The sequence below is a fragment of the Dipodomys merriami genome, unplaced genomic scaffold (assembly GCF_024711535.1).
Source record: "Dipodomys merriami isolate MVZ:Mamm:240054 unplaced genomic scaffold, mDipMer1.0.p SCAF_146, whole genome shotgun sequence".
Lineage (NCBI taxonomy): Eukaryota > Metazoa > Chordata > Mammalia > Rodentia > Heteromyidae > Dipodomys > Dipodomys merriami.
This window is the reverse complement of record NW_027202782.1, coordinates 1,077,737-1,095,139: the sequence shown is the minus strand read 5'-3', so window position 1 is coordinate 1,095,139 and position 17,403 is coordinate 1,077,737. Positions and strand designations below refer to the sequence as shown.

General features: G+C 48.3%; 1 protein-coding gene across 4 annotated transcripts in view; it reads left to right on the top strand.

The window, feature by feature from the left end:
• Positions 1 to 17,403, top strand: part of Sctr (secretin receptor) — a 70,111-nt gene that overhangs the window by 28,707 nt on the left and 24,001 nt on the right. For all 4 annotated transcript variants that reach the window (XR_011371784.1, XM_070021858.1, XM_070021857.1 and 1 more), the window contains exons 3-7: positions 4,499 to 4,606; positions 9,894 to 9,997; positions 14,127 to 14,224; positions 15,317 to 15,449; positions 16,633 to 16,786. Coding sequence is in view for 3 of the 4 variants with exons in the window: in XM_070021858.1 (XP_069877959.1) it covers positions 4,499 to 4,606; positions 9,894 to 9,997; positions 14,127 to 14,224; positions 15,317 to 15,449; positions 16,633 to 16,786 (597 nt within the window). In the remaining variant the exon portion in view is untranslated. The remainder of the gene's footprint in view (positions 1 to 4,498; positions 4,607 to 9,893; positions 9,998 to 14,126; positions 14,225 to 15,316; positions 15,450 to 16,632; positions 16,787 to 17,403) is intronic.

Sequence of the window (17,403 nt, the reverse complement as noted above, 5' to 3'; positions counted from 1 at the left end):
CTGGCCAAGGCCATTCCAGGCTTTTGTGGGAACATTTCAGGGTCACCCTAATAGCTGCATGGCTTGCTCAAGGGGATATTTATTACTCTGTTTATAGAAGCTACTACCCTCCTCACAGCCGGCTGACAGAAGGGCTCTGGCTCTCCCTAGGGAAAGATTGTTCTGGAAGAAGGGTGGTGGCAGTCTTGCAGACTGAGCCCTGGGCTTGTGTCCTATGCTATCACTTAGGTACTATGTGATTTCCAGCAAGACTCTGGTCCTGCCTGAGGCTCGGTGCCCTCACCTTCAAGTGAGAGCACACCAGCCCTGTTTCTTCTTGGCTCTGCCCAATCCAAGCCTGAGTAGCAGGAAACAGGCCTAAATGATTTTGAACTTTGTTCATTGGGTAAAATTCATACAACCTTAAATCAGCCACTTAAACATGTACAATCTTGGGCTGGGAGTTTGGCTTAGTGGTAGAGTGTTTGCCTAGCATGTGTGAAGCCCTGGATTCTATTCCTCAGTACCACATAAACAGAAAAAGTCATAAGTAGTAGAGCACTAGCCTTGAGCAAAAGAAGCTAAGGGACGGCACCCAGGCCCAGAGTTCAAGCCCCAAGACCAAAAAAAAGTACAAACCCAGCCAGGTGCCAATGGCTCATGCCTGTAAGCCTAGCTCCTCAGGAGGCTGAGATATGAAGACTGAAATTCAAAGCCAACCTAGGCAGACAAATCAAGAGACTTAACTGCAGTTAACCAGTAAAATGCCAGAAGTGGAGGGGTAGCTCAAGTGACAGAGTGCCAGCCTTGAGCTAAAAAGCTAAGCCAGAATGTAAAGCCTTGAATTCAAGAGCCAGTACCACAGGCACTCGTGCGTGTGCACACGAGCGCACCCACACGTTTGTAAGCACAATCAATCCCATGATGGTTGTGCACCCACAATGCTATGCAAACACTCCCTCTCTCTACTTCCAAAACATTCTCATCACCCCTCAATAAAGCTCCAAGTCCACTAAGGATCTGCTCCCCTTCCTTTCCTCTCCCAGCTCCTGGCAAATTGCTAATTGCAAATTGGAGTTCCAATTCTGGGCATCAAAATACAATGTATAACCCTTCCTCTCTGCCTGTTTCCCTCTTTGGGAGCAAGGGTCTCTAGCGTCATCCACGGTATGTGGGCATCAGCACTTCACACATGCTGGCTCCTGCTGGATCCCACAGCTCCTCATACTCTGGTGCTGCCATACCTCTCTCTTCCCTTACCTGGGACCCTCAACTGCCCACGGCTCTCCTCTGCCCAACCCCTCCTAGCCCAACGGACCTTGACTCATTCTGTAGAAGTAAACTTAATTTATATAACATTTCAGGCAGCTTTTATTTCTTTTTCAAAATATACTTTTATTGTTATTATTAACATGTTCAGAGGGGTTACCATTTCATAAGTCAGGTAATGATCATGTACATTTCTCTTTGGACAATGTCACCCCTTCCTTCTCTTTCTCCCAGTTTCCTCCTCCCATCCCTGTGCACAAGTTGCATAGTTCATTTTCCTCATTAGTGTCTACTGAGTACCATGCTTGCAAAGTTTTTAGTGTTTAAAATAATTGTACCATTGCTGAGCACTGGAGGCTTACGCCTGTAATCCTAGCTACTCAGGAGGCTGAGATCTGAGGATTGCGGTTCAAAGCCATCCTGGGCAGGAAAGTCCATGACTCTTATTGCCAAGTAACCACCAGAAAACCAGAAGTGGTGCTGTGGCTCAAGTGGTAGAGCACTTGCCTTGAGCTGAAGAACTGAGGGAGAGCACCCAAGCCCAGAGTTCAAGACCAAAAAAACAAAACACCCACCACCAACAACAAAAATAAGCCACAACAAAACATAATTGTACCGGGGCTGGGAAGGTGGCTCAGTGGTAGAGTGCTTGCCTTGCATGCATGAGGCCCTGGGTTCAATTCCTCAGCACCACATAAGCAAAAAGAAAAAAGCCGGAAGTGGCGCTGTGGCTCAAGTGGTAGAGCACTAGCCTTGAACTGAAGAGCTGAGGGACAGCGCCCAGGCCCAGAGTTCAGGCCCCACGCCCGGACCCAAAAAAAAAAATTGTACCATCAGCACTATTACCCTCCCCATTTTCTAGATGAGCCACTAAATCTCTGAGAGGCCTAAGATTGCCCATATCACCAGGACTCAGCCCAGATCTTCAGCTTTAAAATCTTGACCATTTTATAGTTCATAATCCAGTCTAATAAAACTCATTACCACTGAGTTGGGAATGACTGAGTGACTGATAACCTTGACCTTCCCAAGAAGAATTTTCCATTAGAGAGGAGGGAGAGAGAGAGAGAGAGAGAGAGAGACAGAGACAGAGACAGAGACAGAGACAGAGACAGAGAGACAGAGAGAGACAGAGAGAGACAGAGAGAGACAGAGAAAGAGAGACAGAGACAGAGAGACAGAGAGAGACAGAGAGAGACAGAGAGACAGAGAGACAGAGAGACAGAGAGAGAGACAGAGAGAGACAGAGAGACAGAGAGACAGAGAGACAGAGACAGAGACAGAGACAGAGAGACAGAGACAGAGACAGAGAGACAGAGACAGAGAGATGCCAGGGGTGTGGGGGATTGAGGTGCACATGGGGACTTTCCTGAGAGGGTTACAGGTCATCTAGTCACCGGGAAGGGAGGACTTAGCTTCCAGTCCCCTGGTGCTCAGGAGCTGGGTGGGAGATGCACAGACTATTCGGAGGACACAGCTGCTTCAGTCCCAGGATTAGGAAGATCCTTCATTCCTTGTATTCCAGCTTCCATCCAGCACCTGACTTTTCTCCCAGTCTTGTTTGAATATCTTCAGTGATGGGGAGCTCACTCCTCCCCAGTCTGTGCGTTCTGGAGTGGCTTATGCTCCCTGCTTTAGAGGTCAATGGCCCCAGGCTCCAGCTGTGCCTGCAGCATGGGTTTAAATGCCTTTGAAGCCCTAGAGGACTTGAGTGAGCTCAGTCTCTGCCCAACCACCGCTGCTGTGTGCAGTGCAGCAGTCACAAGGGAGAGCAGTTGTCTTCTGGACCTAAGTCTACACATCAGGTCAATGGAGAAGCCGAGGACAGCATCCCAGGCATACCCATGGCTGGCCTGGGGCTGGCAGATGAGGATGGAGGGAGGTAAAAGGAGGTGCAATGAAGCTGCAGACAGGCTGCTGTGCAGAGTCTGTCCTGAACCACTACGGGGTCTTGAAGAAGAGAAGGATAGGTGGAGAGGGTGGAGAGGTACCTGGGAGATAGCTGTGAGGGTCCCCAGGTGGAGGAAAGAGTGACTTACAGGAGGACATGTCACTGTTGGGGCAAGGGCAGGAAGAGCTGCAGGCTCCCTGCTGGTCTCACCCTCAGCAGGTAACAGGAGCAGCGTGGAAAAGCACCTGTCATCTCCATGGCCCAGTCCAGCCTGGCCCCATCATGGCAGTCGGTCCCACTGCTCCAGAAACAGCCTCAAGGATACTGTGAGGGCATCTGAGCTTGATGAGAAATGGAGGGTCTGGAGGGTGAACATGGGATGAATTCCCAGCTGGCAGAAGACTGTGTGCCAGGCATGGGCTAGGCTGGGGCAATGTGGAAATAGCCAAGATGCCACCCTGATCACCCAGGTCACCCTTCCTCCTTCCTTAAACCTGCCTGTAGAGCCCTCTTTCTGTCCCCCAAAGCTGGAGATAGGAAGTTGAGGGTGCTGTGTGTTTGCTTTGGGACAGATGCTCTGCTGGGGACTTTAAAAATAGAAAAGAAACAAATGGAAAGGAGTTTATTGGCTGCTGGGCATTTTTCATTTTTTATGACTTTTATTCTGAGTCTATTCTCCTGGGCCATTGTGAGCTCTTTCAAGGAGAGCACTGTGAGCTGCCGTGGTGACTGATCTAGTGGGCCGGGCAGTGTGGTCCGGCACCAGTGGCAGCCAAACCATGCAGGAACTGGTGAGAAACACCCACTCTCAGTCTCCACCTCTGGTCTGAGCCCCCAAAGAGAATCTGAAGTTCAAGATGAATGGGACAAGTCTTCTCATCATTTTAGAATTACTTGAAAAGCTTCACATGATATTGGCTGGGGCCCACCCAGACCAATTCCCTGGGACTCCCTGCACGTAGGCCTGTTTGTGTACACGTTGGGGGTGCCCTGAGTCCTTGATCCAGGGTGCACCATGATTGGAACAGCCAGGAGTGAGTCCCAGTACTATAAGTTATTTAACATAACTTGAGGCCTTTGTGAGCCTCCATGAGAGACTTTGTTTCTCCATCTCTACCATTTAATGTCACAGTCCCAGGCCCAGAAGAGACAAACAATAAGTGCATTCACTAGACAACATTGGCTCCTGAGCTCAAGTTCTGCAAACAAACAAAAAGTTGACGTTTGAGAAGTCAGTCCTCAGTTGGACTTAGGAATTATCTGATGAGACCTGGGGGAGAAGCAGGTGGGAAGCGGTGGGGGAAGGGCTGCCCGTGGCTCGTGCCTCGTCTCAGTCTTGTGCTGTGGTTCTTCCCACAGGCTGTGAGGGGCTGTGGGACAACATGAGCTGCTGGCCCTCATCTGCACCAGGACAGATTGTGGAAGTGGAGTGCCCCAGATTCTTCCAGATGCTCACCGGCAGAAACGGTACCCAGGCCCAGGGCCTGAAGAGAGCCCCCCTGGGAAGTCCCTGGATGCTGGCTCAGCCCAGAGGCAGGAGACCAGGATGTAGGGACACACAGGGGGTGAAATAATTGGGGTGAGACTTGCTTGGGCATGTGGGAGGCTCAATTCTCAGGGTCCACAGGAAGGGGGTAGGAGGTAATGTCCTGGAGAAGGTGTCAAAAACAAAAACAAAAATCAACTAGCCCTGCCAGGAGCTGGCAACTCAGGAAGCTGAGATCTTAGGATCACTGTATGAAGCCAGCCCGGGTAGAAAAGTCTATAAGACTCATCTCCAATTAACCTCCCCCAAACCAGAAGTGGAGGTATTATAGCTCAAGTGGTAGAGCTGCCTTGAGTGCAGAATCTAAGGGACAACATCCAGGTCTGGTGTTCAAACCCCAGTACTGGCGTGCGCGCGTACACACACACACACACACACACACACACACACACACACACACACACACACACACACACACACACACACACAGAGATCAGGGCTGTAATTGTTTCTCCCTGCCCCCTCCCATGTGTCTGCCCTCTCAGCCTTGCTCTAAACACCCCTCCTCCATTTCTGGAGGCTACCAAGCAGCTCACCTTCAGAAGGCTCACTTCCTCCAGGCCCTTCTGATATAAACTGTGATCTTTCGAGAATCCTGACCTCATGGCGACTCCTTATCTGAGGTCAGCTGCAGTTGGTGAGGATTTTCTTAATTTACTAATTTGGTTAAAGGCTGACCACATGCCAGGGATCTTCACATGAGCTCATTCAAGTCATCACAATATCCCTTCATGTCACATACCTTTTCTCCTCACCTACTAGCCCTCCAACTCTGTAGAGTAATAAAAATAGGAGCTGGGGAGGTGGCTTAGTAGTAGAGTGCTTGCCTCACATGCATGAAGCCCTAGGTTCAATTCCTCAGTACCACAAAGGCAGAAAAAGCCAGAAGTGGCACTGTAGCTCAAGTGGTAGAGCACTAGCTTTGAGGACAGAGAGGCTCAGGGACAGTGCCCAGGCCCTGAGTTCAAGCCCCAGGACTGGCAAACAAAAACAAAAGCAATAAAAATAGTCAGGTGGGGTAGTGCACACCTGTAATCGCAACACTCATGAGGCTGAGGCAGGAACATAATGAGACCTGGTCTACCCAATATCAAACACAAACAAAGTTAGTAGTAAAAATTGACACTAAGAGAGGTTTACCTAACACTCACAGAAATAGATGGAGAAACTAAGAATCAAGTTTGATTTCTACTTTCAGATATGGTGCTCTGTCTTTGAGGTCATGGTCCAAGTATATCTCTAGCCCTATAGTCAGGGTGATCCTGACAGAAGGTAAGGAAGGTTCAATAGCCCCTGCTCTCAATGGGGTCCTTGCTTTGGCCTGGCTCTGATGCTTTCTCCATCACCCAAGCAGGGCAGGAACAGTCAACCAATGAGGCACTCAAACAAGAACAAATCAAAGAATGGGTGATTTGACCCCAGGGCCCATCAGTCTTCCAAAGCCAGGCAAGGAAGGGTGACCATGGAGACTATGTTAATCAACTTTCTATTACTGTGGCAAAAGTTTCAACCCAAAGAGGAAAGGTTTATTTTGATTCACAGTTTTGGATGTTTCAGTTTGTAGTTGGTTGGCTCTGTTGCTCTTGTCTCTGTGGAAGGAAGGCAGCACATGATGGCCCGGAGTTCCTGGTGGAACAAAGCTGCCTTCTTCTTCAACCCCTCCTATCCTCGCAGACCGTGCAGGAGGAGCTAGCACATGTGGCCCCAGGCTGACCTGTGTGCCAGCCTGTCATGTCTCTCTCCACTTCTGAACTTCTTCCGGCATCACTAACTAGAAGCCCATTTTTTCCCCTATTAAGACCCTCATCCTTGAAATGATTAAAACCCACTGAACAAGTCTTTGTCTGAGTGCCTTGAGGATGGACATCTGGGCTCCCTATGCCTTGTTCTGCAGCAGTTTCATCTTCTTACCACATGGTGTCGCTACAGGATTGCATATCTACACTGAGCCATGCTTCCTGTACTGTCCTGCTGGCACTGACTGAACCCTAATCCTCAGATCTCAGCATACTGAGTAGCTAGGATTATAGGTATGAGTCACTGGCACCTGGCGTGGAACTTTCGTTTTGAGCGAAAAGAAATAAATTCTAGAAGTGATTCATAAATAAATGATTTCCCAGGCACCCCACCCTCACCCCCACCCCACTCCCACTCCCATATGGGTTGGGCCAGATCGACGTCCCTGTGACTGGAGAAACTGCCGGCTGCATTCTGCCCTGGATAGTTCTCATGCCAGGCCTAGAAAATTCCCCTAGGAGACATTCCTTTGATTCTTAAAAGGATACTTGGTCTTCTAGAATTCCTTATTTTAAAAGAACACATTTCTGGGCAGCGTTGGTTACCCTGGACCTTTTTTCTCTCTGGCTTAGTAGCAATGGGTCATTTAGCTTTCCGGACCAAGAGATCTGAGAACCAGATGAAAGTCTTGGATAGTTCCTTCCTAATTTGTGTGTCTATGCATACACAAACACACTTGGTGTGTTTCAGAGCTCCCTGGGAGCAGGCACTGATGGGGGAAGGGGGAGGAGCGAGGTGTGTGGAGGAGGTAGGTCTCTGTATAAGGACCTCTTACCTATTAGGAATGAAATCTAGGGGAACTGGGGGGGGTCGAAAACACCCCTGAAACCCCCTACCTCAGGCAGTCCTGCAATGTGGCTCCCTTAGTTGGGGCTCTGTCCTAGCAGCAGCTCTGGGTACAAGCCTAGGTCACATGCAGATCGCTTGGGGATAGTGCTGGGTCTATGAAGAGAAGCCTCAGACTGACAGACAGATAGGCTGTGCTGGCTGAGCCCACACAGAGCTGTCCTCTGGGCATGCGCTGTCTGATAACTTCCGGTTCCTCCCTTGAACTTCAAGACTCCATGACTTACCCATTTCCTCCCCCTTTTGGAAAGGCCAAGGGGAATATGTGCCCTGGTCTAATACTGTGACATTCTGTGCTGGCACCACCTGGACATGTCCTGTGCCTGTGTCCTGTTCCCTCTCCCCTGGAGGGTACTTCCTATTACGGTACTGAGACACATGCATGTGCGGTCATATAGCCAAGAGCTAGCTCTGGACTTCAAATTCTGATCTGGCTGCTTCTAAGCCTGTACTCCAGGCACCCCCAAGCCTTCAGAGGCTGGGCATCTCCAGAGTCCAAAGGACAGTATCCCAGAACTAGAAACCACCTCTAGGACCACACAAAAGGGCCAGGTAGAAGGACCAAAGCAATGGGATACATGCTAGCTTGGCACTGAGTCCAAAACTAGTTTTCTGGTCTGTATAGCAGGCATCCCTCCCCTCACTGAGGCACTATGGTGGCTGGATCAGAACCCAAACATAAAGTGCTGAGCTCAATGGTTGGTTCTAGAACAGCCATCTAGCTGGGCCTCTCCAGCTCAGTGGAACCCATTTATCCTTGAATTCTGAGTGGCAGGCAGCCTAGCTTCATGGGGCCATGGGAAAAGAGCAAACCAGGTTCAGCTGAGGCTGTCAGGGACCCTCAAGCAGGATTTCCATCCACAGGGACTCAATGATTGTGCCCTCACCTTGTGATGGTTGGCATACTGGCCAGCACTGGGGAGCCAGATCCTGGCTTTCCTTGGCAGCTCGGAGCACAGAATACAACAAGCCATTCAGGCCTGCAAGCCTTCCTTCCTGCCTGGCAGCTTCCTTTCCATGTTTTTGGCTCTGGCTTTAAAAGCTCCATTAAGGGCTCAGCATAGAGGCCCTGAATGAATGAGATCCCCAGTAATGTGCTCATAAGCATGTGTTCACACATGTGCATATGTACAAGTATGCACAAACACACATAGCTGCAATGGGCATATCTTCCCTCTTCTCTACCAGAAGCTCAGCAGGGGTCCCACTCATTGGCTTTCTGTCCAGCAATTCCAAGGAGGTGGGGGGGCCCTCTGGGCTAGGCCTGGGGGCAGGATACCCACTTCCCATGGGATAAGAAGGGTCAGCCTGCAGCCCCAAGCTGGGACTGGCAGCCAGAATAGCAGCTGTCTCCACAGAGAGCTTGTTGTCATGGCTAAAGGACTAATAATTCCATCCATCTGTGAAAGGCAGCTGTCTGGGAGGGTCCATCTTGGTGGCCCTCACTCTGATGGCTTCTAAAAGGCCAGGTGAGCAGGGTGTGAGGTTGGGGATAAAAGAAAACTTCCTTGGAGCTGGGCTATAACCACAGAGCCTGACCAGCGCTCATTGTATGAGTGGCCACATCCTAACCAACCACCCTGATGTTCCAGGTGTTAGAAATGCATGGTTCTCTGGCGTCAGAAATGAATGTACATACAAGAGATATAGGAGATTTCAATCAAGGCAATTAATTGATTTTCGCACAAAAGGGTGCGGTGACATTACTCTACCTACAATTAAGCAGGCAGTCCATGCAAGGCAGTTGCTAGGCTTTTCTCCCAATCCAAATTCTCTTTCCTCCTTATCAAGGAGTTAGGCTCACAGGCTAAGTGTAATACATTGCCAAGGTTAGAAAGGGGGCCATTCTTTAATTCCTGTCAAAGGTTTACTTTTCTTTTCTTTTTTCACTTAGCAATTACAGTTTATTATTTTTAACTTTTTTTTTTTTTTAACCGGTCATGGACCTGAACTCTGGGCCTAGGCACTGTCCCTCAGCTCTTCAGCTCAAGGAGAGCACTCTACCGCTTGAGCCACAGCGCCACTTCCGGCTTTTTCTGTTTATGTGGTGCTGAGGAATCGAACCCAGGGCCTCATGCATGCAAGGCAAGCGCTCTACCACTGAGCCACCTTCCCAGCCCTATTTTTAAGTTCTTTAACACACCCAACATGGATAGCTGGTAACAAGCAGTACAGTTAACAACTGGAGTAAATAAATAATTCCAGGAGTGATCAGTCCACAATACCAAATACATTTTAGTTTGACAGAAAAGAATGCTTTTTCTCACACAGTTCCCTCCTGTTACATGGTGGCAGGACCTGGGGTCAAGAGAATAAGAAAGGGGATTAGTATACCACCTCTGAGGGAGAGTAAGGGCCCTGGAGTCTGAATTCCAGAGTTTGAATCCTCCTTCCCCAGTTCCTACTGAGGGGTCTTAGGCAAGTTATGTAGGTACTGTATGCCTCACTTTCCCCATCCACCAAATGGGTGAGGTGTTTGCATGTTACCATGGATTTTTTTTTGCATGTTACCATGGATTTTCAGCCCGATGTCAGTGTTCATGTGCAGGACCTTGACACCCACAGGGTCCCTGTTCCGAAACTGCACCCAAGATGGCTGGTCAGAAACCTTCCCCAGGCCTGACCTAGCCTGTGGGGTCAACGTGAATGATTCCTCCAATGATAAACGGGTAAGCTGATTCTGGGCTGGGAGGGGGGTAGGTGGGGGCTGGGGAGGTCTTAAGGAGAATGGGAAGCCAGGATCAAAGCTAAGGATCTGGAGGGCTGCCCTCAGCCCCACACCTGCCCTGGCCACCTGGAGTTCAATGGTCTGCTTCATGGCCTGGGTCTATCAACTAGGAAGTGAAAGAGGACCCCAGGCCTTATGAGCAGGGTCAAATAACACTGCAAGACTGTAGGGATTTACTCAAGACACTGGAAGAAGTGCCATTGGATGCTAAGTGTTCAGAGCCAGGCTGATGAATCAGAGTTGGGGAAGGGGAGGGAGGATTTGGGGAGGTGGGGAGGAAAGGGATGGTAAGGGAAAAACAAAGGAGGGGGTAACAATGCTTGATAGGAAATGTACCCATCACCTTACTCATGTAACTGTAACCCCTCTTTATCTTTAAAATAAAAAATATATATTAAAAAATAAAAGAATTTTGCCCAGTGCCAGTGGCTCAAGCCTGTAATCCTAGCTACTCAGGAGGTTGAGATCTGAGAATCACGGTTCAAAGCCAGCCCAAGCAGGAAAGTCTGTGAGATTCTTATCTCCAAGTAACTACCAGAAAACCAGAAGTGTCGCTGTGGCTCAAGTGAGCTGAAGAGCTGAGAGACAGCACCCAGGCCTAGAGTTCAAGCCCCAGCACCGACAAGAAAAAAAGAAATCCAGACTTGATCTCAGTAGGGCTGGGGAGGACCTAATTGCTCTGTGCCTCAGCGCATATGTATATATTTGTGTGTGTGTGTGTGTATGTGTGTGTGTGTGTGTGTGTGTGTGTGTGTGTGTGTGTGTGTGTGTGTGTGTGTGTGATTGTGTATGTCTGTGTCCTGGAGTTTGAACTCAGGGCTTGAAAGTTGTCCCTGAGATTTTTCTGCTCAAGGCTAGCACTCTACCACCTGAACCACAGATCTACTTTTGGCTTTTTGCTGGTTAATTAGAGATAAGTCTCATAAACTTTCCTTTCCAGGGCTGGCTTAGTGATCCTCAGATCTCAGCCTCCTGCACAGCTAGGATTATAGGCATGAGTCATTGGTGCCCAATGTTTCTTGATCTTGGAAATGAGGGTTATAGTGTTGTCCACACAGGCTGGTCAAGAAACCTGAGTGAGTTGATTTATGGATATGCAGAAATGTATTCCTGGCTATAGAGATTTCTCAATAAATGTGTGCCCACAAAGCCTCCGGCTCTAACAAGCAATGACAGAGCTGGGTGCGGGACAGGTCTAGTCCAAAAGAGGAAACTCACTCTGATCTCAAGGTGAGTGGCTCTTCTTCAGGATTTCCAGATGCTCCCCGGAGGGGTCCCTGTCAAGGTCCAGCCCAAGTATGTCCCTTCCCAGGACAGCCCAGTCTCTCAGAGCTCACATATACTCTGCATCCTTCCTCCCACAAGGGCCTCCTGTCCCAACACCACTTTCCCTCCTCTCTTTTCCTCACAGAATTGTATATAGCTTTCAGCATTTCACTGTGGTCCAGCCTTCACTTCCCCTCCCCAAGAAAGGGTCTCCTATACTGGGAGCTGGCCCCTGACTATGACCTGTCATGTCATGTTCAAATGTCCAGTGTCTGCTGTGTGGCTCCATCCCTCTTCCTAAATGTGAGCTCCTCAAAGGAATTTGTCTACTTAACAAACATTTACTGAGCACTTATTATAGGCCAAGTCTGAATCTAGGTGTAGGGTTCCTGCAGTGACAAATCAGAAGGAATGTTAATTATTTCCAGGCTCTCCAGTGCCCAGCACGATGTCAGGCAGCCCCAAAGTGCTTGATCAATGTTTGCTGTTGTGCCCAAGGCCCTAGGTTCAATCCTCAGCACCCTCTACCCCTCCCCAAAGCATTTGTTGTTCGGAATGTCTGTAGCGGGTCAGCTGCTTGATGGAGGATGACATTAGATATCAAAATAAGCCTGAAAGTTCTTGAACATAATTGAACAAAAGCTCATATGTTCGTGGAGAAGTTCCATTTTGCAGATGAGGAAACTGAGGATTGGAGGAGGGAAGGAACATGCATATAAAGTAGCAGACATGGGGCTTCAACCAAGGTTAGCCTCTGAAAGAACCAGTTTTCTGTTCTCGTCTTCTGCTGCCTTCCCATTAAGGAGGGTGTTTCCTAGGAGGTGCACTTTTTCTGTTCAGCATCCTTAGTTACGCCTACTACATTATAGCCTTTTTGCCAGGTCCATCCTGGTTTTTTGTAAATAAAGTTTTATCAGAACACAGCCAAGCTCATTTGTACCCTGCCACTGCTTTTGGATGACAAGGACAGAGTAGTTGCGAAACAGACTGCATGGCACCCAAAGCCTAAAATGTTTACTGTCTGCCCCTTACAGGAAACTCTTGCTGCCAACTGATTTGAGACAGGGGTGGCACAGCCAAGGTTTATAATAGAGATAGGCAGGGGGGCTCTTGGGTCCCAAGTTCTCGGTGAGGGGGGATGAAAAGGGGGGTGCAATGGACAGCTGAAGATGTCAAGAGCTGAAGGGCCAAGGGTCACACGAGGACTCCTGGGAGCAGGACTCTTCCTGGATCAGACCCTCCAGACAGAAGGCAGTCTGGAGAGTTGGGCTGAGGTCATCTGGTGGCAGTGACCTCAGCCACACCTGCCTGTGTACACCTTGTATGTCCACCCCAGTCCCCTCAGATGCCTACAGGCTGCGGTAAGCACCCCCAGGATGATACTGGTGTTGCCCGCTATGGAGCTCATCTTGGATATGGCAAGATTAGAAGATGACATGTTGGCCCCCAGCTTTCGGAAACCTCACACGTCTTTGGTGTGTGAAATTCTAGGGACCATTTATCTACGGAATCTAGGAATCTAATCTAATTAGTCTAGGAATCTAATTAACCTAAGGCAAGTCACTTCCCTTAAGGTCTAATCCCTTCCTCCCTGAGAAGTGGCTCCTGCCTTCTTGGAAAGGAGTCAGGCCAGTGTCCTATAGCAGCCATCATGTTGAAGGTCACCTCTTGCCGCCAAAGAAACTTTGGTTTCTCTGTGTCAACATCTACTTACTTTCATATAACTTCTCCCCACTGAGGCTCCTACACAAAATCTTGACCTTTTGTCTCCATGTCAGTCATACCAATGTTTTTCATCCCTAAGTTGTTTTCCCCTCTGAGTACAACATACCTGAACTTTTCATGCCTTGCTCAGATGACACAATCACTGTCCTCCAGAAGTGTCTGGCTTATTAATGTGTCTCTTAAAATAACACACCCAGACTGGTCACAACACTCTCAACATTCCAGCATGGCCAGCTGCTCACAGCACTCCATCAGTGTAACTGAGAGCAGGCCACAGAGTTTAGCAGCTACCTCAGATCTCAGACTTCATACCAGCTCTTACGGGTACAGGGTGGATGGTAGAGTTCATCACCCGATTAGAAGAGATCTGAATGTCAGGCTTTGCCTAGATAGCTTGATATCTTATTGATTCTTCCAGCAAACCCAGTAGGGTAGATTAATTATCCCCATTTTGCAGAAGGAAGGTGAAGGCCCCCACGTCTTCTTCCTGGTCAGTGAACATGCCTAGAGCTTTTCAGCTACGAGGCTCTGGGAGTCTTCTTGAAGAACATTGACAGATTGGAGCCGAATGTGATGGTAGAGGACTGTGGAAGGAGGCTAAAGGCATAGAAAATGAATCCAAAGATGAGTTGGAAAACTATAGGCTTCTATATAATCTTGGTAACAAATCCAGCTCATTGTAAGTGGCTCCAGAAAACATAAAATTATCACCAGATACAGTATAGAAGGTAGCTGGTTTTAACTTCACACCAGAAAAATCTAATACTTTGTGCTGTTGTACACCAAATGACCTTTCTCAAGAGGTAGGGAGTCTCTAGAGATATGCATAAGCAAAGACTTGAATTCAGAAAGTGAGTTAGGGACTTGCACATAGGATGGAGAAACCTAAGTGGGCATTGGATGATCCCTAAGAACTTTACTAAAGCCAAGGGGTTATGATGTGTTGAGTGTGTGAATTCACACCTTTGGTATGGGAACAGAATACAGGGCTGGTGGGCTCATACTGCCTGAATGGGTTCACTGAGGCATAGAAGAGCTAGCCATGGCCAGGTGGGGCTGATCTGTGTCTTCCTCTGCAGCACGAGTATCTGCTGAAGTTGAAGGTCATGTACACAGTGGGCTACAGTTCCTCCCTGGTGATGCTCCTGGCCGCCCTCAGCATCCTGTGTGCTTTCCGGTGAGAATATGCTGGTAGCTCTCCATCTCCACAACCCTCCCTGGGCACTGGCTTTAGGTCTCATCTTAATTGTTCAGGAGAGAAAGAGGAAAGTCTGGGTGAGTTGCTTTGTCATCTCTCCATGTAAAGCTTATCTGTGGTGCAACAGGGAAGTTCCTGTGGCAGCATTCATTCCCATATTTGTTCCTTTGTTCATTCAACAGTTACTAAACATTCCCGAGGCCCCAGTGCACCCAGTTGCTTTACATGCATTATTTCTATATACTAGGTATTATTGTATGATAATGAAAATATATAATAGGTATCACCTCCCGTTTACAGGTAGACTAGTCAGTCTCAATTGCAAGAGACAGCATTCCACTATGAAACAGCTTTAGAAAACAAAGATGCTCTGACTTGTGTATTTGACACAGTCGGGATGCCTGCTTTAGGCATGGCTAGATGCTCATTGGGTCTGGCACTCTCTTTTATTCTGCTCTGCATTGGCACCATTTTCGGCCTGCCTCTCTGCAGGGATGGAAGAGATATCAACCACCACCAGCCTCAGGAGCACATTCTAACAGCTCAGCAAAACAGAGCAAAAATCCTCTTCGTCTCTGAGTCTAGGTCCACCTTAGACCACATACCCATTTCTGAGCCAATCCTTATGACCAGGGATGGAGCAGTCTGATTGGTCAAGTGTGTCCTGAGAGCAAGGAAGGTGGAGTCGATCCTTATCTGGAACTGGAAGGATTCTTCATAAAAAGTCATGTTCCTAGTGCCAGAAGAAGGGGAACAAGTAACATCGGGTCTTACACATATAGGAAACTTTCTGGGGCTGGAGATTAGGACTGTAGGTTAGGACAGAATATATGTTGTCCCTACAACCCTTGCCAGTTATTTCCAAACCATAGTATTCCACAGAATGCTCTGGGCCCCTAGAACGCTTGTGGACCCCTGGGGCCCTGGTGAGCTCTCTGCTAACAGAGAGGCATGACCTGCAGCGACTGACAGGGCCTCCTTTGCGCTAGTGCACTAACTGCGCATGCATGGTCCTGGCTGCGCGTCAGCCTCTCCCACTGTGGCATGGCAGCCCTGCATTCTCCCCAGCAGGAGGCTGCACTGCACCCGCAACTACATCCACATGCACCTGTTCGTGTCCTTCATCCTGAGGGCCCTGTCCAACTTCATCAAGGATGCTGTGCTCTTCTCCTCGGATGACGTCACCTATTGCGATCCCCACCGGGTAACAGGCCTGGGTGTCCTGGGGTACCATCGGGCCTGCCTTCCCTTCCCCAGCCCAACTCTGGAGAGCGTGTAACATGGTTGCCCTTCCCCCAGGTTCCTGCTGGGGATGGGGAAAGGGGCCAAGGCTGGAAGTTCTGGGAGATTCCGCTCAGAACACAAAGCCAGAGTCATGTATTTGTTGGGAAGTGGTGGGGCTGTCTTTAACTCCAGCGTCCAGGAATGAATTAGCCACTCTAGCAGTAGAGCCGAAATGAGACTCCTCTTTCGCAGACTCCTGTCAGCTCCTAGCTGTAGACAGATGAGCAAGACTGGAGAAGATTGAGGTTGATTTTTGTTTTTTTAAGTGAGATGACCAAGTTTGAAAAGGATTGGGATTGACTTAAACAAACAAACAAGAGCTTGTGCCAGTATGACTGTATATACAGATTTGTGCAGTTTGCTAAATTCAAATGCCCAGGTGACCCCTAGCCCACTACATTAACTCTGTGTCATCTGGGGAATCTCTTTTGCTGCAAATAACAGAGAGTAATTCATCAGTGTTTTCCACAGATAAGGATAGTTGCTCATATAAGCAGCCCCCAGATAGGAATCTAGAAGTAAACAGTGAGGTATTGTAGAGGACATAACCTTCCCCTCTTTCTACTCTTCCATAAATGTAATATAGACCTTTGACTGCAGATTTTACATCACATGATTGCAAATATGGCTGCTCCAGCTCTAGGTTCCTTTCATGTACTGGGCAAGAAGGTAGGTCAAAGGAAAAATATTGGCTATGTCATCTGATCACACATAACCACAAAGGAAGCTGAGAAATTGAGGAGTTTGTTTTGTTTTTTAGATTGGTATAGCCAAAGTGCTTGTCACTTCCTACCACTCTCACATTTGTTTGTAGTGCTCCTGGTTCAGGGAGGAGGTGGGGAAACAAGTGCCCATGCACCCATGTACCCATGTGTCTGTGTGGTGTTTCTGAGTGAGACTGAGAAGTGCTTCTAATAGGATCTATGTCTCTCCAGGATGGAATAAGAGACACAGGTTGAATGTCAGGAGACTTATCTTCTGGCCCCTCCTCGTATTACCAGAGGTCTCTGTGGTCTGCCTCCTGCCTCCTGTTGCATCTGATTGCTTTCTTTGGGGCTCACCCCCATCACCGAGTCTGGGCTTACCTGCCTCTTTCTGTCCAGGTGGGCTGTAAACTGGTCATGATCTTCTTCCAGTACTGCATCATGGCCAACTATGCCTGGTTGCTGGTGGAAGGCCTCTACCTTCACACACTCCTGGCCATTTCCTTCTTCTCAGAAAAGAAGTGCCTGCAAGGATTTGTCACCCTTGGATGGGGTATGTTTCTCCATGGTGTAATACTCTTAGATGTATAGGAAGGAGCATCCAGTTGAGGGTCAGAAGCTCCACAAGTTGCCTGATGTTGAACCCTTCAGGCCTCAATTTTCTTATCTACCAAATGGTTAGGAATAGCTAAAATTTAGGTGCAATTTCTGACATCTAAAGCCTTTTATAATTTGGTTCTAAACCAACACTGAATGTTTTATCTTCCAGACAATCCATGTATGTGTCCTCTTTCTGGTTTCCTTTCTGGAGCAAGATATTCTCAACTGCTGGGATAGAAATTCTGGCTCAGATATGCTTTAAAGATAAGGGAAATTGGCTGGGATCTGGTGGCTCATGCCTGTAATCCTAGATACTCCAGAAGCTGAGATCTGAGGTTTATGGTTCCAAGACAACCCAGATGGACAAGAGACTCAATCTCCAATTAAACAGCAAAAAACTCCTAAGTAGAGCTGTGGCTCAAGTGATAGAGTGACAGCCTTGAGCAAAAAAGTTACGGGAGAGCTGAAGATCCTGAGTTCATGCTGTGAAAAGTACTGTACCAAAGAGTAAAAAAATAAGATAAAGTACTAATTGGCCCAGTAACTGACAAATCTAGAGATCACTCACTT